Source organism: Stigmatopora nigra, chromosome 15 (assembly GCF_051989575.1).
Source record: "Stigmatopora nigra isolate UIUO_SnigA chromosome 15, RoL_Snig_1.1, whole genome shotgun sequence".
Taxonomy (NCBI): domain Eukaryota; kingdom Metazoa; phylum Chordata; class Actinopteri; order Syngnathiformes; family Syngnathidae; genus Stigmatopora; species Stigmatopora nigra.
In genome coordinates this window covers 10,679,858-10,705,161 of record NC_135522.1, presented here as the reverse complement: position 1 = coordinate 10,705,161, position 25,304 = coordinate 10,679,858, and the positions used below count along the sequence as shown (strand labels likewise).

The 25,304-nt window shown below is 38.1% G+C and overlaps 1 protein-coding gene across 2 annotated transcripts in view; it reads left to right on the top strand.

The window, feature by feature from the left end:
* Window positions 1-22,796, top strand: part of cacna1ha (calcium channel, voltage-dependent, T type, alpha 1H subunit a) — a 46,300-nt gene extending 23,504 nt beyond the window's left edge. Inside the window, exons 21-36 of one of the 2 annotated variants that reach the window (XM_077734905.1) lie at window positions 30-214; window positions 887-1,013; window positions 1,135-1,260; window positions 1,408-1,497; window positions 2,509-2,701; window positions 5,765-5,916; window positions 6,100-6,209; window positions 6,988-7,121; window positions 7,733-7,803; window positions 12,389-12,467; window positions 12,839-12,960; window positions 13,945-14,103; window positions 14,227-14,367; window positions 15,594-15,762; window positions 18,696-18,850; window positions 19,358-22,796. In XM_077734905.1, coding sequence (XP_077591031.1) covers window positions 30-214; window positions 887-1,013; window positions 1,135-1,260; window positions 1,408-1,497; window positions 2,509-2,701; window positions 5,765-5,916; window positions 6,100-6,209; window positions 6,988-7,121; window positions 7,733-7,803; window positions 12,389-12,467; window positions 12,839-12,960; window positions 13,945-14,103; window positions 14,227-14,367; window positions 15,594-15,762; window positions 18,696-18,850; window positions 19,358-20,710 — 3,366 coding nt within the window. In that variant the 3' untranslated portion in view covers window positions 20,711-22,796. Of the gene's footprint in view, window positions 1-29; window positions 215-886; window positions 1,014-1,134; window positions 1,261-1,407; window positions 1,498-2,508; window positions 2,723-5,764; window positions 5,917-6,099; window positions 6,210-6,987; window positions 7,122-7,732; window positions 7,804-12,388; window positions 12,468-12,838; window positions 12,961-13,944; window positions 14,104-14,226; window positions 14,368-15,593; window positions 15,763-18,695; window positions 18,851-19,357 lie in introns of both variants that reach the window. The other variant, XM_077734904.1, reaches the window with a different exon arrangement.
* The last annotated feature ends 2,508 nt before the right edge of the window (window positions 22,797-25,304 follow it).

The following is a 25,304-nucleotide window of genomic DNA, read 5'->3' as shown; positions in this document are numbered from 1 at the left end:
CCAACTAGTGTTATTTACTTCCATCTCAGGTGGTGGCACTTGGGTTCTGCTTTGGAAAGCAGAGCTACCTTCAGTCCAGTTGGAATGTTCTGGATGGTATATTGGTGCTTGTGTCTATGATCGACATTCTAGTCTCTCTCGCTTATTCTGGTGGCAACCGGATCCTTGGCATCCTCCGAGTTCTACGCTTGCTACGTACATTGCGCCCACTCAGGTACATTGCGCCCACTCAGGTACATAATGCGTTGCTGTACTTGTAATATCCTATGTTTCATTGAAGGGAATTCCAGTATGGTCGCATAATACAATGGATTACACAATTCAAAATATCTCTTTCATGCATGAATTATTAATAATTTATTATTTTGTAACCGTTTAAGGGCATCATCACAGATTTGTTTTTCTGAAGTACACGTATACTTAAAAAAAGTTAATAAAAATGTCAAAGTCCTCCCGGTCTTCCGTTTTCCACTAAAAATATGATGTAAGACAGAGGACTGTCACTCAACTGAGCGCCGAGAAAAAAAAATGTCGGGTGGCCGCCGTCAGTTTTATCCAAAAATAACGCTTTCTGAGTGGCTGGGTGAGGGTGAACTTTTATCAGAAATGTGATCCCGTAAGACCTTACGCCATAGCGCTTATTTGAAAATAGAACCTGCTCGGCGAACTGGACGGCAGAGAGAATCGAGGAAGGATTTTTTTGAGAAATGCATGCCCCAGGTGACGTTACAGTGGACACTGTGGTCATAAACCGAAAATAGACCAAAAATTATTGTTTTGGGGTATGGGTTTTACAAATTCAAGTCTTATGAAAATCGGTTCATACAATGAATGTTAACCTAGTCCTTGCACACTCCTTGAAAACATTTTTTTTTTTCAATTTCAGGGTTATCAGCCGAGCTCCAGGATTAAAATTAGTTGTGGAGACGCTCATTACTTCTCTTCGGCCCATTGGGAACATTGTACTGATCTGCTGTGCTTTCTTCATCGTGTTTGGCATCTTGGGTGTGCAGGTAGTACAAAAGAACCAATACATGTCTGCATAAATGTGTAGAAAATCCTTCTCTTCTTTAAACCAGTTATCAAATGGATAAAGGCCAATGTTTAAAAAAAATACTTTTTGGTTCTTCTTAGTTATTCAAAGGGAAATTCTACCACTGTGAAGGTCTTAACACCAAAAACATTACCAACAAGTCAGAGTGTCTGCAAGCCAACTACGGTTGGATACGAAGGAAGTACAACTTTGACAACTTGATTCAGGTATGGAGAAGCACATTAGTAATAAAGGAAGGCCATTAATATCTGTCTAAAGCAATGTAGTTTCAGTGAGACAAATTGTGTTGTCAAATAAATATTAAAGAAGAACAGGTTTGACAAGTAGTAATCTTCTCTTTCTTTCTTATACAGGCTCTGATGTCTTTATTTGTTCTCTCATGTAAGGACGGATGGGTTAATATTATGTATGATGGCCTGGATGCGGTGGGAGTGGACCAACAGGTAATGTTCTTTCATTTTGGATGAATTACAAGAACTGACAACTATTGCAACCCATAAATTTTTAAAAAGTTTTTATCAAACATGATTGATTTTCTGCTGCATACGTAAGGTCAGGTTGTATACAGCATAAACTTGAAAAACGGCTTCAATGGGACAAAATTGCTAAATAAATAATTATCTCTTCTGATATTAATTAGAAATATTCATTCATTCATTTTCTGAACCGCTTTATCCTCATTAAGGTCGCAGGGGGTGCTGGAGCTAGAGGCTTAGCCAAGCATGCATTTTTTTCCATTCAAGAACTCATCAAGAACAAATATTATGCAAACAATTTTTACAGAACATACATATATTAAATTAAAATAAAACAGGTGCTAATGGTATCTTTTTAGTATTTTTTTAAAGTGGGAGCTCTTCTCCTTATTCTTCTGATTAATGCCATTTTGCAAGTTATTGTACAAGACTGTTTTGGGCAAAATGTGTACAAAATAAATCTTGTATTTTGATTGAATTGTTTGAATATTATTTGTTCCTGCCTGAATACTAGAATTAAAAAAATGTCTGCAGAGCGTAAACGCGTAAGATATAAAACTCACTCACAAATTTCCGCTTATATAATGCTTTGTACTACCGGGTTGTCCGGTTGTAGCTTTTTGCATTCGTGTTGTGGACAATTAGTTTGTGTTGGGCTATTTGCATTTTTTTCCAGGCCTATTTGCATTTGTACTTTGACCAATTTGCATTGATGCTATTCTTTTGCAAAGTGTTTTGATTAAGCGGAGGAATTTGATATCAAAGTGGAACTTTGTGTTAAATGTCCCTAAATATTCTTAATTTATATGTACATTTTCCATAGTACTCATCCTCACAATCACGGGCCAAAATATTATTTTGCTTATTTTTTTTTTGCTATGACAAATGATTGCTGATACTTGGAATAAAATGTCATAGATTTAATATGCACATGTTGGGTAAATGAATCATTTCTCTCTCTGTTTCTCTCTTATTCAGCCTGTGAGGAATCACAACCCATGGATGTTGCTCTACTTCATCTCCTTTCTGCTCATCGTCAGCTTTTTCGTCCTCAATATGTTCGTCGGCGTAGTGGTGGAGAATTTCCACAAGTGTCGGCAGGACCAAGAAGAGGAGGAGGCCCGCTTACGAGAGGAGAAAAGGCTCAAAATCATAGAAAAAAAGCGCAGGAGTAAGGAGAATGGAGGGGCTGGTCGGTAGTCTATTTTTCTGAGCACTGCCTGCTTTCAGAGCCTGAAAAAAAAAGCAAAATGAAGGGACATCAATTGATTCAAATAGGGAGAGTTTCACAGACTGGCGAGCTCACCCAAACAGTGATTACTGACAAGGCGTGGGCTACACCACTCTGTTGCATGTAATTGCATGATTGCTGCCCAACCTTCCTTGAACATTGCATGCAAAATCACAACAAATCTAATATGGCATTCCAGTCATCCATGATGATAACATGCGCATGTGAAACATTTTTAAACCAAAAAAAGAGCAGCTCTTTCATATTGACAACATTGAGAAGAATTATTATTATTTTTTTGTACAAATGATTTTGTTGCCAATAGCAATTTAGACACCTGGCTCTGTGGTATCGGCCACATCCGACAATGTTTTTTTAAATATACAATATTTTCCGTACCGTAGGGCCTAACTAAAAGACTTTTTTCAAAAGTCGGCACTCCGCCTTATAATCAGATGCGCCTTATTTATGGATCAATATTGGTTAATAATGTTTGAAATTCCATTTAACACAGCTTCACCTGTTGATGCATAACACAACTCTCGACCATATTACTATTATACTACTACTACAGCGCCATCTAAAGGATGTATACACAATGTCCTTGCACTACTACTTCCACTACTACCAACTACCAGCACTACTACTGCATTTTACAATCCAGTGTACCTTAAGTTTGAAACACATTTTGAGATAGGCCATTCATTGATGGTGCACCTTATATTCCAGTGCACCTTTAGTGTAGTAAATATGGCATGCATTTTTTTCCTTAAATACTATATCTCAGCATACTTGACTGTAAAGTAATAACTGTAGTGGCTGGATCAGATGCTGCTTATTTTACTGTTTTCCATCCAGTTGTTCAAATTGATTGAACATCTGCTAGTTATAACAGAACTTTACATAAGTATGATGGGACGCCTCACAATTGATTCTCTAATTATCTTGTGAAGGGAAACAAGTGATCTATTCTTTTATGATGTAGCTGGCGGCCATATTGGTTAGCGTGACCCGTTATTTCTCAGTGCTCCCTGATAACATAATGTTATTGCCATATTAGTACTACAGCTAATGCTACCAATGTCAGCGCAACACTTAATGCATTGGTACTTTTCCAAAATGCCTTTTCTTTCTTCCAAAGCCAACAAAAAAAAAACTAATAAAAACAAAAAGACACACATTTGATGCATCCCCTGCATGTGCAAACAATTTGGGAACATATTTGGCTAAATTTAATATATCATTAAATTACTATTGTTTTTTTTTAACCAAAATTGAATGTCCCTTTGTTATACTTTGTGCAAGCCAGAAGTGTGTCATCTTAAGGGTAGTAGGTTTCCTGGTAACATGCTTTGACGGGCAGACTCAGAAACATAGTGGGTATTGTCTCTGCTACACTGTTTGTTAAAGAGTCTATATCTGTGTGCAATTAATGAATATTCAACATGCTGACAGAAAACACACCACTTACTGTGCTCAGCAGGTTTAAAATACAACTATTGCAATAAGCAATATAAAACGCTTCTAAATCAGAAGGCAGTATGTGGTGTAATCATTTTTTTCTCACTGCGTATAAGCAATTTATTTAAAAGCTTGTGATTGTCCTAATCAATATTTCATGATGTTTATTAACCATTTTAGTTTCAACAGTATTATAAAGTCGTGTAAATATAGAATATTACTTAGGAAGAAATTGAACAAACCCTAAGTGAATTAATCCATGTATTTTTTTTCTACACAAAACGCATGAAAGCACGTTGAAGACAGACACACTCATTCATAAGAACATCCCATATCATTCATGGACATTTGATTGTGCACTCAAAATGGAATCTATATTGCTTATATTTTGGGTAACTTTGACAATCTTGTACACGTTCACCCACAGTCCAAAGTTTTAAGACTGAGTCAGATAAGAAAGTGTTTCAAAACTTTGAAACAGGGGTGTCTAATATGGAAAGTTGGCATTTAAAGAGACTTTGTTTGTAATCAAAATAACTGATGTCAATCATAATTCTTTACCTCATTCACTGCTACTGAGAGTTATTGACATTAAATCCATTTCAATTGGAATAACTGCAATAGACAAAAATTCCAATTTTCACTGGGGGATCCTTCAATTGCTCCCTACCTCATAGCAAAATAGACATCAATAAGCATCAATGGCAATCATTGAGTAAATATACAAGTACTACTGTTGTTGTAAAGCGCTGCATATCACAATCAATGACAAAAAGTTTTAATTGGCAATATTTGAAAGCTATTAATGTTAATTATTAGCTATTTGTCCTTTGGGTTTTGCTAATGGGTATTTTCATAATTATGGTTACCTTATTAACAACATGAGACAAGTAAACATTTTTTAAACTGCATTTAATTGGATGAAAACCACAACAATAGTATTAAATTGCTAAATTCATATCGCTTTGTGTCTAAACCCCACAAGTATTAAATCTCAAATATTTCTAATTGTACAGTAAGTCAGACTGTTTTTAAAAGTCACAAAATAAAACTGTTTTAAAATACATTGTAAAACAAACAAACATACATAAAATGTACAATATAAACAGCAGTGCTTGCCATAATCTTACAGTAAAAAAAGAAACAAACATAAAAGAATAAAAAGAAAAAGAACATATAGAAAACTCTACTTTATAAAAATACTGTTTTAGTGGCTTTCAATTTTGAGATAGAATTTCATAGATGTATTGGTTGGGGAGAAATGTAATTGCTAACATTTTAGAAGAAAAATCATGCAGACGGGAAAAAAGTACCCGTCACAGCATAATTGTAGCTTCAAGGACTGAAATGGGACTATATTGCAGAAAAGTAATACTGCAGTACCTCAACAATCCCATCATTTTCCCCATGTCCATGTCTGTGTGCAGTATAAAATATTTGATATTTATTATTTAAACCACCAAGACTCATATTTGATAGTTCTTTCTCACTCCCAGTTTACTTACATGTCTATCTTTGTTGTTGTTATTGTCTTTAATCCAGAGGCTAAACAGAGACCCTATTATGCTGATTACTCCAGCCCGCGTTTGACTATCCATTCACTGTGCACCAGTCACTACCTGGACCTCTTCATCACCTTTATCATATGCATCAATGTGTTCACCATGAGTATTGAGCACTACAATCAACCACAGGTAAGCTCTTTACATGTGCACACAAAGATTGTAGGGATTACTTAAATAGCTTCAAGTACCCAATTTGAATTAACAGTTTTTTTCTCCCATTGCCTTCAGAAGTGAACATTTGCATTGTAGTACATGTTGCAACTATACATGGAAGGAATGAGTTTCATTATATGTTTTCCTTTGTGTGTCCAGTATTTGGAGGAAGTTCTGAAGTACTGTAACTACGTATTTACCTTCATCTTTGTCATCGAGGCCCTGCTTAAACTTGTGGCATTTGGGATACAACGTTTTTTCAAAGACAGGTAACAACATCAAGATGCATAGGAATGTATTTGAATAAGTGTTGATATGTCACAGCAAGGCTTGAGTGGTTAGCACATCGGCCTCACATCCCTCGGGTCCTAGGTTCAAGTCCATGTCGGTCCCCTGCGTGGGTTTTCTCCAGGAACTCTGGTTCCCTCCCAAATGTAAATAAAAAAACATGCGTGGTAAGGTGATTGGACACGTTAAATTGCCCTGAGGTATTAGTGTGGGCGTGAATGGTTTTCCGTCTCCTCATGCCCTGCTATCGGCTGGCCACCGATTCAGGGTGTCAACCTTCTCTGGCCCTAATGAGGATTAAGCAGTTCAGAAAATGACTGAATGAATGATGATATTTAAGCATAGGAATGTGTATGATCAAGTTAGGCTTTTCATTAAAATTTGATACTCATCTCTGAACTGCTTGATCCTCATTAGGGTCACGGGGGTGCTGGAGCCAATCCCAGCTGTCTCCGGGCCAGAGGTGGGGGACACCCCGATTCAGTGGCCAGCCAATCACAGGCCACAATGCACACTCATACCTATACCTAAGGGACATTTAGAGTGTCCAATGACCCTACCATGCATGTTTTTGGAATGTGGGAGGAAACCGGAGTACCTGGTGGAAACCCACACAGGCTAGGGAGAACATGCAAACTCCACAAAAGTGGACCAACCTGGACCTCAGAGCTGTGAAGCCGACGCACTACCCACTCGCCCTACCGGGCCGCTCATTAAAACTTGTTTCTGATTTTTTGGTTTGCTTTTTTTTTTGCTCAGGTGGAACCAGTTAGATATCACAATTGTGGCATTGTCCATCATGGGCATAATCCTTGAGGAGCTGAAAATGAGTGCAGCTCTTCCAATAAATCCAACTATCATCCGGATTATGAGAGTGCTAAGGATAGCACGAGGTAGATACATCCGCATGCACACATAATTGTGTTTAGTTAATGCAACATTTTCAAACATGCATTGTTACAGACAATAAATACACCATGTATATCTTTTCGTCCCAGCTAATGGCTACTGTTCCATTTTCAATTAGTTGGTCTATAAATATGATGGATTTGCCACAAATAATGTAATTAATTCACCAGTTGTAGTCACTGACTTACAATGAGAGTCAGAACAATTTAATGTCATCTTGTTAAATCGATTAAGACTATTATAGTTAGTTTTAAAAGAAAGATTAAAAAATAATATCAGATTTCTGTATATACTGTGCATCATCTTTCATGAGATTAATTTTATTTTGCTCCATAACAATTTACTTATTTTGAAATAGCCACCTTGACTTAATTAACATTAGGAAAACCTGTATTACAACAATAGTAAAGAATAATTATGACATTGTTAATGGAGCAACAACAACTAACAAAAAAAACCTAAAACATAAAGTGCAACTTTGCTTTATAGTTAACTTATAGTTTTACTGCCGAAAGAGAAAAAAATCATTATTAGACACCAGCGAACTCTATAATGAAGTACGTTGTTAATGATATCTCTACAATCTTCTCTCCAGTGCTTAAACTTCTGAAAATGGCCACAGGCATGAGGTCTCTGTTGGACACTGTCATGCAAGCGCTGCCACAGGTAGGCAATTTATTTTTTATTCTATATCTGACCGTTCAGCAGGATTTCAAGCCTGGTCCCAACAACGGCTAAATAATGCACATGTGGTTAAAGACTCGATTGCTCAGCTCTTTCCTAAATTCAATGTACAGATCAGGTGACAAAGGGCAGACATTTTAAAGGTTTCAACTTCAAATGGAAGGGCATATTCTAATACTATGATAAGGAAATATCCATTTCTTTAAAAATTTCAAAGAAAATGAACTGCCCTTCGGTAGCTGAAGCTAAAAAAAAACATGTATGAAACAAACTGTCACGTGTACTATTTGCAATGTGAAAATCCAGACCAGCATGAGTCCATGTCAAGCGAAGAGACGTTTTCAACATTTTTTCAGTAATTTTGTGGACACATGCAAGCATGCGCTTCAGAAAAAATACTGGTTGTTAAACTTTGGTTACGTTTATACTATGTCCTAATCAATAAATCCTATTTGAGGGCGTTTTAGAACACGTTTTCTAACTTTAAGGCTCTATATTTTTCTTCAGCATTGGAAAAAAAATCTTAGTGCTTACTCTCCTCCATCTTGCAAGGAATACTTTCAAGCACTGACTGTCTACAGTAGAATCCCTCAAGTCACAACCGTGTAATACTATATAACTATAACATATTTCTGTCGCTTCTGCTATTTCACGCTGTTCCTGAGCAATGCAAATTGAGCTAATTATCCCATGATGATGATTTTAAGTCAATTAATTGATCAGATTGTAGTTCACACTCTATAAAATGCTAGCTTTTGAAGCCATATATGGGAAGAAGAAGCCAAGATCAGATTTGAAAAGTTTTGATTGAATATGACTTGACCAGTTCAGAGGACCGTGAAAGATTCCGACTCAAGTCAATTAAAGGAAAAAAAGATCGGATTTGGGTCACTTTAAGCTGCAGTCTAAATGTAGTTTTATTCGGACCACCAAGTAAACTTTTTCAGATATCTTGAACCCTTTCAAGGGCAGTTGTCACCACAGTGTACAAATATTCAAAAGTTGACTCTTAAGACCTTTAAACTCTTTTGGGTTTATTCTGTTTTATTATTATAATAGTTATATTAATTCATTTCTTTATTAAATCAATCTCTTTCTTTTCTTTGTATTAATTCATTACTTTGTTAAATCATTCTCTTTCTGTTTTTCAAAAGTCTTGAGGTCACACCAAGTCATCTTTAACCTAGACAGCCTGTTCCAGGATGGTTATACAAACAATCCACCCAATCTCGGTCCTTGAGATTTGGTGGGCCCTTGGTGACGAGGACAGGGCTATTCGGACAATAACAAGAATATTGTTATCGTTATGACACCGTACACTTCGGGTTTTTCTGTATGTAACGATTATATGATTATGATTATATTATATGATTCTTAGGTCAAGGAGGTTGTATAATTACTCTAATCTAAATGTTGTTAGGTCTAGTCCCTGTTTTTGTTATTAGTAAAATACCTTGATTGTTATTGTAGTCCCAGATGTTGTTTTTACTCATACGTGATGGAATGATCAACAACTCTGTAACTTGTGACCATAAGAATAGGACGAAAATGTCTATTCGAGGAGACGTTCGGAAGTTGTAAGGTGACACTTGCTGACTCTCCCCTTCGGAGGCTTTTACCCATTGTTGTATCCATTTCTATTTAATTAAATGTCAATAATTGAATAAGATGTCTTCCTGCAGTTATTGATAATTACGGACGAAGGTAATTATTAATGAACCTGACACTTTCAGAGAGAAAGTGATTTAAAAAAATATTTTGTGGACGCTCACATTTCAGTGTCATTGACGTCAAAAGACATCCAATCTATTTCTGACTGGGGGGATGTTCAATAAATTGGCTAAATGGGTTTGATAGGTTCATCAATAATTACCCTTTTCTATAATTATCAATCACTGCAGGCAGACATCTTATTCAATTATTGACATTTAATTAAATAATTTGCATCTCTGGTCAAGAAACCTTATTAGGGGGGATACATCAAGACTTCAAGACTTCCTCCTGATCTCCAAAGTATCTCCTCGAACAGTAATTTGTCGTACGGCTTTAAAGCTATAAATCAAAACCCTTACGAGGTTATTGATTAATCCAACATGCGTAAGCAAAAACAACATCTGTAACTATAATAACAATTAAGGTATTTAACAATGATAGAAGAGGAAACTAAAAACAAACTCTGTTTGAATCAAAACAATCACAACTTCATTCGGCATAACCATTACATAAAGAAGCGCAAAGTGCGTCACGATGTAGGAACACTATGCGAGTGTTCCTGGAACTGACTGATATCCATCTGCTGGTAGCAAGAGTCCTTGACGACTCTTCGCTGCAAACCCAGATCAACCTCGGAGCCCGGGACTGGGTAAAATAAATGAATCATATTTTTTTTATGAAAAGGTTTCCTCTACCTGATTTTTGTAATTTGGGCTCAACTTAAAGTGCACATAGTATGAAGAAGAACAAGCAAATCTCAAGAGTGGAATAGAATTTCTAGTTAGACCAGTGAGAACTGCACTGTGAAATGGCCACTTGGAGACTGCCTTCCATCCAATCTATTTTTGTCTATTCGTGAACACCACCCTTCAACTATTGCTATACTGCAGACTTCTGGTTGGTTTTTAATATTTTAATAACAAACTAATGTTTTTCATCGTAGAACATATTAGCTCAGACTGAAATAGAATTATTAAAAAGGTAAAGATTGAATCAAAGTGAATCTGGATCTTTACATTTATACTTAAGTTGGGTATTCCCTATGTGGATATTTACGGAAATGATAAGAAGCTGATCAATTACTAATTTGAGATCGTTTCTGAAGTCTTGGTTAAGTACATGCTACAAAGTGTTTTCTGAAAACTTTGCGATAGTTCATCATAACGGAGCTTTAAATATTGTATTTTCTGTATGTAAGGCACAACTAAAAGAGTTTTTTCAAAAACCAGCAGTGTGCCTTATAATACGATTTGCCTTATATGTGGAACAACATTGGTTAATCATGGTGTGGAAAAATCTACTGGATGTATAACACAACCCCCAACCACATTTACTACTATTACTATTAATACAACTACTACTACTGTACCTTTTGGTTGCAGTTTGTCTTATAAATGAATAATTCAGAAAATAATAGGCCATTCATTGAAGGTGAACCTTAAACTCACATGCACCTTATGATGCTGCAAACATAGTAAATAGAAGAGAAGTTTATGCTAAATTTTATTAGGGCAACTTGGAAAATGTTCATCTCGTGAAAAATGTTTACACTTTGCTGGAAATATAGTAGATTAAAATGATGATAGTTTTCAGTTAGCCCAGCAATATCTAATTCATAGTAATTTACTGGGGAGGATATGAACATTTTCAGAATACAGTAATACTTTGATAAACAAGATTAATGCATTCTGGGATCAAGCCTGTATGTCAATTTACTTGTATCTCAAATCAATTTCTCCCGTAGAAATGAACTAAATACAAATTAATCTGTTCCCAACCTCTGAAAAACACCAAAAAGAGGAAATTAGAATGGAAAAACATATTTTTATTTTTTTCTAATTCACCATCCACTCACAACGTAACAAATACCTATCTAGACGTTATGATCTTCAAAACTAAATTTCAGCACAGACAGGACGAGAGAGAGAGAGAGAGAGAGAGAGAGAGAGAGAGAGAGAGAGAGAGAGAGAGAGAGAGAGAGAGAGAGAGAGAGAGAGAGAGAGTAAGGACAGGAGAGAGAATTGACGGCAATGAGCTTGTAACATAACATAAAATTTAAATTTAACTTAAATTGACTTAGATTACTATACACACATAAAACTAACTTTTACTCCTATGTTACACTCAAGTTTAACCTTTTAGTGCGATAACCAAGGAAAGATGTTAATGTATTCACCGCGGCTTTCCAGTCAGAACTCCCCGGCTTTTCCATGCCTCAGAACCAAGAGTTCGTTTTAAAAAAAATTATCGAACCAGCCACGACTTGCTTTGAAGGGTTTTGCTGGTATCTTTTTCAGATGCTTGCTTTGCTTTCAAGTCCATGGAGATTTCTGACTCGGTCACGCCATCTCTTGTTAACTGTTTATCTTTTAACCATATGAAACAAAGGCTCTCCATCTTGTTATGAATGTCACTGCGCAGCTTTGAAATGATGGTTAGCCCTTCATTGCACTTGCTTGCTTTGGAACCATTGTTTTTCCCTTAATTTTGCACTGATTAATGCAAAAAATGCAACCTGTATGGCTGGTGCTGGTAGATATCTTTACGTGAGGGAGATGCAGTGAGAAAGACAGAGCAATGCTGTTCTCATAAGCATCCTCTCGCATACTCGGGCACCCGGACGGCTGCATCGGGAACCATCGGGTATGCTCGTATCTCAAATTTGTCTCTTATCTCAAGGCAAAAATGCGCCTCGTATGTCAAGGTATTACGGTATAAGCATAGGAGAATGGAAAGTACTTTTGTTTTACAAATGAGTGACTTAAAAACTTCGTTCTCTTCAAAAGTCAGTTCCATTGTATCACTTGCACATTTGCTCTATTGAAGAGAGAACTAGCATGTATTTTACCTGCAGGTGGGAAATCTTGGTCTCCTCTTCATGCTGCTTTTCTTCATTTATGCCGCTCTGGGAGTGGAGCTCTTTGGCAAGCTTGGTATGTCAAAATGCATCACCATACTCCCATCTGCTTCTCTACCGCAATAATATTAGGGAGTTGTTCTGTGGCAGAACAAAATCTAATTTGCATGATCACATTTTCATCAGGCCATTTCCACCAAACATTTTTTTTCTTCAACAATACACATTTGGTTGTGTAATTGTTGGGGTAAAGGAATTTAATTTTCTGTTTCTGTCACAAAATAAAATGAGGCATTTTCCCCTCTTAATACAATAGGGAATTGATTCTTACGAATGCCTCACTTTAGAATTGACCTTAATACATACGTCTACTTCATTCTTACAATATTAACAACTGTGTTTGTGTTTGCACTTCTTGAATAAATGAAACTATGCTCTTGTGTTTAGAGTGTACTGACAACAATCCCTGTGAAGGTCTGAGTCGTCATGCTACCTTTGAAAATTTTGGGATGGCCTTCCTCACTCTGTTTCGAGTATCCACTGGAGACAATTGGAACGGCATTATGAAAGTATTAGCACTCATAGATTTGCACAAGAATTGCACACTCATGATTAAAAATGACCTCCAAAAGTAATCACGGTATAATACAAAACTCAGCAGTCTAAGTACATTCAAAATATTGACTTTTACATCACCAAAATAATAATAATGTTATCTGGGACATAGTGAATCATATTAGGCAGGCAGTGTTATTAAAGACAATAACAATTTGGTGAATAGACTGATATTTCAATATTGTGTACACTATAGCATAAAGATTAGGAAAGGGTCTTGAGGAGCCAGTTGTGTTCCAACTGAGGCGAGGTTAGACCATACTTAAGGCAGATCAGAAGTTTTATCTTATCACAGAGATTTGGATTTGTTAACATCACTTTTTTTCGTCTAGTTATTATGGGCTCTGCATTTTTCCCCATGCTTCAATGTCTATTTTCTGGGTTTTTTTCCTCTTATACCATCCCTTGTTAATACAGAAGAGAATTCTGGGCAGTGAAGAAGAAAAAAAAGTTTTTAACTTCAGTTTTAAACTTTAACTCATGACAGAGCCTGACTTTTATGTGAGAACCCTGACTTATTTCTCAGAATTATGACATTAAAGTTAGATTTATGAGGAGATTGTCAGAGTTTTTGAAGGTGAGAATACTACCCATTTTTTTTCAAAAGTGAGATTACTGGCCATTGTTTTTAAAAGTGAGAATTATTGCGTATTTTTAAAAATTGTTACTTCTAAGTCTGGCTTTAAAGTCAGGAAAAGTAAGAATACTTCATTTATAATGATAAGTATTATCAGAATAAAGTCAGAATTCGGAACTTAAACATTTCTGTGACAGTGGACATCACTTATATAATTTGTGCATGAAAGGGTCTTAAAGAAGATGGGGATAGTCAGAATTCTCATTATAAAAGTGATAATCCCTCACATTGTTTTTTTAACGGCTAAATTTTTTTTCCATATATTCTTGTCTTTACTTTTTTTTTGGAATGATAAACTCAGGACACACTGCGAGAATGTCATCCAGAAGAACGCCACTGTTTCTCCTACCTACCCTGGGTCTCTCCTATATACTTTGTAACATTTGTGCTCATGGCCCAGTTTGTTCTGGTTAATGTGGTGGTTGCTGTGTTGATGAAGCATCTAGAAGAAAGCAATAAGGTAGTTTCTCTCCCTACTTTTTCTGAATCATTTTGCATTATGAAAGTCATTGTTAGGGTCACACATTATTTTTGATAAACTTCAAATGTCTCAGTTTTTTTCAAGATGTGTCTATGTTCCTAGGAGGCAAAAGAGGATGCAGAAATTGATGCAGAAATTGCTATGGAAATGGCGATGGAACAACAACGCAAATTGAGTACAACTTCCAAGAACAGTTCGGGGGCGGGTACCTTTGTTGGGCCATGTCCACAGTCGCCTGGCCAGGTAGAAATCACATCATTTATACTCCGTCATGTGACTTACATTCTGTTTTCTGACTTTTGAATGAAATTGCAGTCTCTTTTGTTACTGATTGACATTCAAGCAAACCATTGCATGGGTTCACCTAAGCCCAACATTTTGTGATGGAATATACTCAATAACAGCACAAGCTACTGTTTATGTCTAAGCTTCACTAATGTCTAGTCAATACCTTAGCCCAGTTCGGAACAGGTGTATTTTACCTTTGCAATGTAAAAAGGGAGTGGGCCGGCGGCTGAGGAACAAGTGTGTCGGTGTCACAGTGTGTAGACCTGGGTTCAAATCCAAGTTCAGGCTTTTCTGTGCAGTTTGCATGTTTTCCCTAGTCCGGTGTGGGCTTTCTCCTGGTACTCTCGTTTCCTCCAACATTCCAAAGACATGCATGGTAGGCTGACTGGACACTCTAAATTGCCTATAAGTATGAGTGTGAGCATGCATGGTTGTTTATCTTCTTGTTCCCTGCGATTGGCTGGCCACCAATTCTGATAGTCCCCTGCCTCTGGCCCATGTCAGCTGGGATAGGCTCCAGCACCCCCATGACCCTAGTCCCAGTCGTTCATCTACTTATGAATGGCTCTAGGTACGGAATTTTCTGGTTATAAAAACCTTTGATATGCAAATCAGCATCCCGATTCACAAAAATAAGATCCAAGTTACAAAATCCCCCCAAATGTACATTTATTTCTGTATCTGTTATTTTATTTTGCAATTGTCCCCAGTAACATTGTGGCCTGCTTTACTCCCACTTGGGGCCTCCCACAACATTAACAACTCACTTTTGACCGCTGTTTGTCGTCACAGAGTTCTTTCTTTAAAATTATTGGTGTAAATGTAATAAATAAGCGAGCCCTGTTAATCACTGTAAAACAGAAGATGAGTTAGTGGCGTATGGCTGTAGCAATATTGACAGCTGCAACCCACATACTTGCATCGCTACGCTATTGAAGCAGAAGTAAGCATTAAATTGACCATTCCTTGGCATGGCCTGTCTGTACTTAACAACGAGATGGATAGACTGTTAGTCCTTTAAAGTTGTATTTAATGCTAAGTTGTCTTGAAATAATAAAAGGAGGTTGTCTAGATGTGTATGTATGTGCATATGTTTGTGTGCTAGAACATTGTAATCTGTAGTTGAGCACACAATCTGCTGGATACTGAATTTAATGATGTGCCTCTGTCTCCCTCTAAAGGAGGAAGAAGTGCAGTTTGGTGAAGATGCACAGCAGTTGACTGAAAAGATGTCAGTTTCCAGGATGCACTCCCTGCCCAACGACAGTTACATGTTCCGACCTGTGCAACCTGCCAGTGCTCCTTACCCTGTGGAAGAGATGGATATAAGCGCTCAGGAGCACCACTCAGGTAAGAAGCTATGATAAGTAGCAAATACTGCTACCCTTTGCTACCCAAGCTTTCAGTGATGGTTTATTCACCTTCTGTTGATACAATTGTAGGTAACAATGCATTTACAAACAGACATAAAATCCAACGAACAAGAAGTATTCAGTTGCCTCAATTTAGCCTTTGTCGATTAAAATGACCCGAATAGTCTGTTTTACACAGTGTTGGAAGCAGAAAAAAATATTGTGAGAATAAATAAAAATTAATCGGTCAAGAAAATAGGAGAATACTTTTTTAAATAGGCGATGCTGCTATTGGGACATCATGCTTTGTTTGTTTGGCATGCATAAAAGGCCTTGTTTTCTTAACCACTTTATTGATAATTTGAATCATTCTTTTTTTTTGATTGCCATCCTCATTGGTTTAATTTTACTCTTGTAATTATAGCTTGTTAAAAGCTGTCTCGTGGTAGAGGTTCAATCGCCTGAATTCGGCAAGGGTTTAGAGTCTTTAGACTGTCCAATCAGCCTACCATGCATATCTTTGGAATGTGGCAGGAAACCATAGTACCCGGAAAAAAGCCATGCAGGGATAAGGAGAACACGCAAATTCCACACAGATGTGACCGACGCGCTAACCACTCAGCTGCTGGGCCCCCAGTTTACCAAACAAAGCATGAAATAGAAAAAGTTGTGAAAAAGTACCAACAGCAAAAAAGAAGACACATCACATCCCACACACATAACTCCAGTGAAACATAAACAATACTCCGACAAGTATCTTAAATACACTGAAAGAGGTTGACAAGGCAAATAGAGACACTCATGGGTCACACGAGGGAAAGCGAGCAGGAAGAACACAGCAGTTTAAACTAATGGGTGATCACATGGACAGGACACAAGCAAAAATGCCCAAACCACCAAATATGAGTCCACGATGTGGCCACCCTGGCCGACATGGCCTCCGCTGTCTACGTCTCGGCTGCTGCCATGGTCTCTGCCCACATGGCCCCCACCGTCACGGTCGCCACTGCCACAGTCGCCGACTAACAATGGTGCATGAGAGCATGGCCCCGGATTTGGCGAGTGAGGAGCCGGAATTGGCGCTGGCTAGTGAGGAGCCAGAATTGGCACTGGCGAGCGAGGAGCCGGAATTCGCACTTGTGGGGGAGGAGACGGAAGCGGGGATGGAAAGCTCAGGCGTTGACATTCACCTGAATCTTTCTGTTTTACATGAATGGGAAGAAAGGCAGAGAGCAACACAAATAGTGAGTCAAACCAGAATCAAGATAAAAAAATAGACAAGCAGTGAACAACCAACCATTCACTTATACCTAGGGGGGAATTATAGCATTTAAAGCGGCCTACCAAGCATGCTTTTGCAATGTTGGAAGAATCATGTTTTCGGACAATACCAACGGGAGCCTGATGTGAACATGCAAACTCCCCACAGTGAGGACCCATCTGGAATTGAACCCTGGACCCCAGAATTATGTGCCTGACGCGCTACCCAATCCTCTATAGGACTGCCCTAAAAGATAATATAAGAAAATAATTAATTAAGCCATACATCTGATGAAGGAATACAAAGGCATTTTCCAATGTGCTGTCATTGTGAGTGGCATCTGATTAAACATGTACTGATGAATTATGTTATGTATACTTCGAAAAATTCAAGAAACAACCCTGTGACGAACATGGGCCCAAGGCACAGGGAACAGGAATTCCCTGTTGCTCTGCCATGATCCCCAAAAAAGATGAAACAGTGCCTGTAAATGGGCTTTTGGTTGGACGGTTGCGGTAAAACTCTACCGTGGTCCACTACCTCATTTGGGAGCATGGGAGAAAGTTTTTTTGGGAAAACAAATGGGAAAATAACTGTACCATTTGGGAGCATGGGAGAAAGTTTTTTTGGGAAAGTAAATGGGAAAGCAACTGTACCATGACAATTATAAAAATATGCCATATATACTGTACGTTTTTGGGGTAGGTTTGATTTCCTGGCTTGGATTTTTTTGTGTCTTTGCGTAACCAGATTATTTTGTATGTAGAAGCATTCACGAGCATAGGTAGCACATTAACATTAGCACTTTATGTAACTCCTGGAATTCCCTTAATAGGGATAGATCTCCAATTCATTTAAATCAGTGTTCTGCATCTTCCTCCTATCCTTCAAAATGTCCTACACTTTTTCATTGCCTCCAAATACTTTTGACGTTTGTTTTCTTCTCATAGCTTTGAAACTGTGTTTTCTTGTAGCTTCAAAGAAGAGTTTTGACCTATTTAACACATTACTCAGATCTCATCTCATTTTCTGAACCAATTTATCCTCATTTGGGTCGCGAGGGTGCTGTAGCCAATCCCAGCTGTCTCCGGGCCATAAGCGAGAGACAGCTGCACACTCACACCCATACCTAGGGTCAATTAGACCATCCATGTTTCTGCAATGTGGGAGGAAACCAGAGTACCCGGAGGAAACCCACGCAGGCCCAGGGTGCACATGCAAACTCCACACAGGTGGACGTGACCTGGATTTGAACCCAGGAGCCCAGAACTGTGAGGCCGACGTGCTAACCACTCGCGCCACCAGGCCACCCTAAATTACTCACATAATATACTGATATGTACTTCATATTACCACGTGTAAGTATTAAGGATTTTTTAGTAAGTTCTTCATTTATGCATCTAAATAAAACAAGCTGTAAGTGCACCGCACTACTTTGGCTGTCAAATTTGCCTCCGGCTGGACGTTTTGCATGGATAAGACATTTTGGCAGAAACCATGAAGACTGTCTGTGATATTAATGTTTCAGTGCTATTCGCAGCGTTAGACATCCACTAATTCCTTTTTGACTCATAGTAATAATGCATTACATGTCTTCGGCCTTCAGCCTGGGAGGGTTAAAAAAATAAAATTTGTACATGAAACGGTTAAAACTCAATCTCCACTTTCAGGCTCGCTGACATCAGTCCGCTCACAACCTTGCGAGAGTCGGGTTCTGCTGGAGGTACCTGTTTCCCCCGTTCACCTCCGACTGCTTCCTTCTATCCACCTGCCCTGCATTGCTCCACCAATGGCCCACCCCTCTCCCCGGGCCCTGCGTCGACAGGTGAGACAATTGTTAATATTATTAAATGCCTGGTAACCATCTACCGTATTTTCATGACTATAAGGCGCACTTGAAATTCTTAGATTTTCTCCAAAATAGACAAGGCGCCTTATAATCCAGTGCGCCTATTATATGGAAAAAAATAAAATGTGCCATTCATTGAGGGTGCGCCTTATAATGCGACACACCTTATAATGTGGTGCGCCTTATATATGGAAAATACGGTATTTAGCTTCTACAGTCAAGTTTGAAATAGATTAAGGCTGGAAAACAACAAAATGTGTTCTGACACTGATAAATACAAAAAAATATATTCATCATCACATATCTGTGGGAAGTATCGTCACTGCTTAATTTATTCAGTCATTATCTATACAGCTTATGCTGACATGGAGAGGTGCTGATGTACAAACTCAACTCATTGCTAGTATCGTTATTGCCAATAACACTGTTATCTCTTAGCCACTATTATTTTGAGGAAACTGAATATCTATATTTCTTTTGTAGGTGGCACTTAAAGTTGATTCTCTGGAAGTCCAAAGTTGTGAGCAGCAAGAACGGTCAAACGTCGTCCATCAACCTCTACTGTCCCATTCCTCATATTCCCCTCTTCCACTCTCCTCGTCCCCTATGCCTCCTCCTCGTTCCTCCTCTCCCTCAGCTCTTTCCCTTCCACCCTGCTCTCCTACCCCATTCTCATTCCATTCCCTGTCCCCTTCACCTCTTCCTCCTTTACTCTCCTCCCTAGCCTCACTCCCACCTCCACATTCCTCTCCATCACTTCTCCTCCCACCGCCTCCTTCCCCACGCTTCCCATTGCGCACGGCGAGCCTTCACCGGCCAAGACCACCCTCTGCTTCCTCCCTCTTTGACCCGGCTGACGAGGAAGTGTCTCACATCACCAGTTTGGCCCGCCGCAGGCACATTGCCGAACTGGGAGGCGAGGAAAGCAGAGCGAAAGCGGGTCGAAGCCACTCTCTCTCTCCGTACACCGACTCGACCTCCTGGCCTCCCCCATCTATGTTGCACAGGCCTTCCTCTAGGAGTATGCTTGGAGCAGATTTGAAGGACATGGACTTTAGAAAGGGCTTTAGCGTTGATACCCAGGAATTCCCACACAAGCCACCGTTATTGTCTGCCGCTCTCGTTGACGACCATCGCCGCCACTCTATTGAAGTATGTCTCCCACAAGATGGAATCACTGCGGATGACCGACACTTTAAAGCGGAGATTCAAAAAGAAAAAAGCTATTTCCCCACGCGGGTCCAATCAGTTGGAGGCGGACACCGAAAGAAGAAGACTAGCCCTCCTTGTATATCCATCCACCCCCCATCAGAAAGAGAACACCTGCCCTCACCCCCAAAACTTGCAGACTGCAGCATGATGCTGAGACGGAGAACGCCATCTTATGACTTGACTGCACACATGCCGACAAACAAACAAGACGTCCTCGCGGACTCGCAAGGCCCTTCACCTACGCACCGAGTACTCACACCCGTCCACGTGCCACCACAAACACACTCGCTGACCCCCTCGCCGACCTCCACTCTTGCACACACGTACACTCCACCCCTCCCATCGACCCCGACTCATCCGCCTGTGCCGATCAGCCCAAATATTTTCATCCAGCCTCACGCACCTCTTGTCCCCAGGCCTTTCTCACAGACGAGCCCAATCTCGGCCACTGCAAGGCATGCCGTTCTCACGAAGGAATGCCTCCCCTTGCCACAGTTCACTTTCGACCAAACACAGTCCAGATACCTGTCAGATGAAGAGGCTACACCCTGTGCTTCTCCATTTGACAACAAACTGGGACCTGGTGCAGGATTTAACGCAAATAAGCGGAGGACCGCCCAATGAACATCAAAAGGAAGAAGTCAAATCCCTGGTCCAAAATCTCCCATTCTGGAGAACATGCTGAGCTCAGGAGTTTAGAGAAAAGTTTTTTGGGGAGACTGATTCTTTTGTTTTCAAGAATATTGAAAATTGTTGTCCTCAGACAAACAGACAATTACGCTGTTGCATCCCAAAAGATTGAAAACTGATTTATTAAGCTCTAACGCAGCAGCACCTATCAATTAAGGACTAAAGCCACCTAACTGTAGCCAAAGTTTTTGTTTGTATGTTTTTTTTTTTTTTTTTTGATACACTGTCTACACCCACGCGAGCCATTCAGAAAGCAGCGTCTGGCTGATGACCTCTGACCTTTACCAAAATGGTTTAAGTGCAAGCGTGGCACGGGATTGTGGGATATGCAACTTCAGGTTTTCTACAGAAGTTCTGCTTGCCCCTCCTTTGCTCCTTGATCACATTGATCCGAGTAGGTGCGTTTGTATCCGTGTGTGTGTTTACACGTATGACTGTTTGTACGTTTTCCTACGCCTGTCCTTGTTGTGTCAACACATTTTTCTTAAACTTTCTTGATGGAGGGGAAGCAGGACAGAGCAGTAGTGTGTGTTGATCTGTATTTTGTGCAGTGTAAATAAAGGAAATTCTTTATTTGGTGAGATAAAAAAAAATAGCGCTATCCATATATACACATATTTTTATAGAAATTTAAAGTGTTTTTTGCACACAAAGTTAACGTTGGAACTACTTTTTTTTCCCTCAGTTATCTTCTTGAATGTATGTTTCCTTTCAAAACTTGGAAAGGAAGGTGAACGAAGGAGATAAATTCTCCTCAATAGAATGATGAAGAGGATTGGATATTTATTTTTATATTTTTAAGAATAAGTGGAAAATACGTGTGTGGTTTGTTTCTGTAGTTTTGTCTTAAACTATAATGTATTTTGTGTCTTGATCTCACCCCCCACGAAAAGGGCTCAGTGATGCAAGTTAAATTGATTTTAAAAAAAAAATCTCCCATCTTCACGATTTTAGCGTTTTCTATTTAAATTGTAAATTAAAAACAAAACAGGTTTAGCACAGTAATAAATTCTGGAAAGGTTCTCTCATTTATTCACAGTTAGGGTACATTGTTATGGAATTAACTCTAGTAATCTCTTCCATTGTTATCATTGGGAAAAAAAAACTTTTAAAGTTGTTTTTAAGTAACAATTTATGAATGACACATTTTTTGTTCTCTTGTCACTTGAAGACAAAATTCTATTCAAACGTTGATAATGATTAGCCATTTGAAAATATGTTATATATATATATACCCATTCCTGAATATTTTTTTCCACAAAGAGATGTTTTTGTACTTTCTGAGTTCTTTTCTTAGCTGAAATATAGTAACAAAACAGTCAAGCGCTTTATTTGGATACACCCCCTTGCTCCGATTAAATAACAGAACCCACATAGATCTGTAATATTATTTTAGAAAGTAACAAAAATACTTGACAGAAAATGACAGTTAGTCCTTTGGTGTCCGTGTTATTCAAAACAAAGGCAGGACAACCAACCTATGTTGGCATTTGCTTCCCCAAATATAGCCATTACATCACTGAGCCTTTTACTAGATCAGCTGTGATCTCATGACGTGTTTCTGTATATCTGAAGATAACCAAACTAACTTATTTACTAGATATGTGTAGCCAGAGTGCAATAATTATACTATAAATCAAGAGAAAATATAGTGTTTCATCAACCACTGACAGTTCTTCCATTCAAACCATCAGAACTATATCTAGCATAATTTTTACACAGATTGGCAGTTTTTTAACAATTTTTGCCTCCTGCATGCAGAGTGGCTGGCGACGGCCAAATGTACTGTATATTTCTTGGAATGCTCAGGCTTAACTACGATTTTTTTTTATTGTAAGCAGAGAGAGTTGCAGAAATGTATTTTTCAGTTTGGTTTTCATTGAGGCATCCGATCAGCACAACACATTATTAAGAGAGTATATACGATAGTGTTGCACCGATACCATTCTTCAGCTCCCGATACCAATTCTAATACCTTAATGCCTGGTGTTGGCTGATACTATAAATTTTTTTTAAAATTTATAAAATATATAGCATGCTTATATTCTTTTAATGCTAAATTAACACATACACACTTAACTGTTTAGTGATGACTTGTGTGGGTTGGTCAAACTCTAGTACTTAACTCATTGGCGTCCATTGACAGCCCTAGATGTCCAATCAACTTTAAGGGGAAGGACTTCAAATAAAGATAGATGAATCTCCGACCTCTCCCACTTCAAATAGATTGGACGTCGATTACTGATGAACTTGTATAATTTACAGCAGAAAGATTATTGGATGCCACTTAAATTGATGTCCATCATTATTCTGAGAAGGGAAAAATATATATATATATATTTTACGCTGGTGTAGATCACTGGTGGCCATCTTGGTTGGGTTGACCAGTGGTCAGAAAAGTACATCTAATACATCATTGGCATGTTATACTTAGTACAAACCAAAATAGATAACGCCATTTTATTTCTGTATAAGTACCTTTACTGATACCACTATTGGAATTGGTGCAACACTATATGCAGTATACTGTACACTACACACTTTCAATTAGTGTTAATCACATATTGTTTGTTTACTTGACTTTTTTTTTGACAGAACCAAAAACGGCTTTGAAATATACTTCACTTTTGATGGGAAAATACAATGATAAAATAAATCCTTTCCAATGCAGCATGTTTGTAGATAATGTTAGAGCAGGACTCACACAACTGCAATGATTCTCACATAGACAGAAAATATTTACGTCATAGTTGAGGTTAGTCCATTGTTCTACTAAAATTTGTGGGGAAAAAAAACACTGCACATACATGATGGATGTAATGGCAGTAACTTCCATACTTAGCAGAAAAAAAAGTATGGATGACAAAATACAAAAAATACTGTATTTTCTCGCATATGCACCGTATTTGTCGCAAAAAAATGATGACTGAATCAAGAGTACGGCTTATATGTGCACAAATTAGACACAAAATTACAAGGTGGAAAAGACAAAATAAAACTAAACAATGCGGTCGATACGATCATTTATGTCAAAATAGAGAAAGGATAAACAGATGAAATGCTAAAGAAAATTAATTTGGATGTCTAGGAAGAAAATGCAAAAAAAATAATAAACCATATCTGGGATAAAACGTGAAAAAAACTCACTTACTTGTGCCCGCCATTGCTCACTTGCTGCACTTGCACCACCAACTTAACATAGTTAAACATGCTCTGACTGGCCAAGCGTTCAGTAGTCTTGATACATGTATTTGTAGTGTTAAACATGTCAGCACTGCTCGCGTGAATCCTTTTTTAATTAGTCTACGTGCAGGCAGTGATTTTAAAGGTTTAGCTGCATGATTGTACATTTGAGATTATTAAATAAAACAAAAGGCCGCTTAGATTTTTTTCTTTTTGTTTCTTGTTCGAAAGTGACAACTATTGCAGTAATATTAACCATTGAAAGAATCAAAATATTTCGACATTAGGAGCAATATGGCCGCGACAATATCTTAAACTTCTGGTAAGAAAATTGTAATTTCTGTCATTAAAAACCATCCGATTTTCGTCAACATGAACTTATTATTTTTTTCAAATTAAATAATTTGATATTTCGCATTTACAAGGACAGGCATATTAACTTCCTTTTGATATTGACCCAAATAATGTGCAATCAAGCAGACAATCCCTTCGATTCATACAGTATCTCAGAAAAAAACGTGTTTTTCGCTACAAAGTAAGACATTTGTATTCCTTATTAAATTTAGGGTTAGGGTGGAAATATAAAGGTGAACATTGTTAAACAGGGGGGGGGGGGGGGGGCCTCTGATACCAGAGAAACTGTAAAATGTAACGATTTTAAGGCAATTCTAAGTCTATGTTTTATAAGCGAAGGCGGTTAATTTGCGAGAAAATACAGTACAGTCCAAAGCCATTCGGAACATGGCAACGCACAACATGTATATATTGTATAATATTTCACTGTGTCTGTCGTCAAATGAGCAAGAAGTGCATTTATTATTTTGTTTGGGAGAACTTAGGTATGAGTATGGAAACACGGGCTTTGTAATAGCAATCCTTTGATAAAATTATGTATACAAATACAGTGTATTCTGAATATTTGGATTTACAATGAATAACAAGACCTGCATCATGCATCTGGCTGGATATTGATAGTTGGACTCTTGAGTTGGTCATTTAAAAAGTTAATTTATTGGCTGCCACTGACAGAAATGGACGTCTAATCCATTCTGAATGGTATGGTTGTTGCCAGCTGTACAGTCAAAATAGATTGTATATCTATCAACCTCAATGGCAGTTAATAATTTAAGAACAATTTCAATTATTGTCCCAAAATGTTCAATTACAATTGGGTTCTATTTTCAGAAAGTGCGATTATTGAGTCTTCTTGCACCTTCCACAGTTCACCTGCGGTTATTGTATCCTGTTCTAAATTTATTATTACACAGCTTCATCAAACAAAAAGGATAGGAAATAATATGTCATATTTATCTTGCAGGTCAAGGAATTGTATGAAATCTTGTTT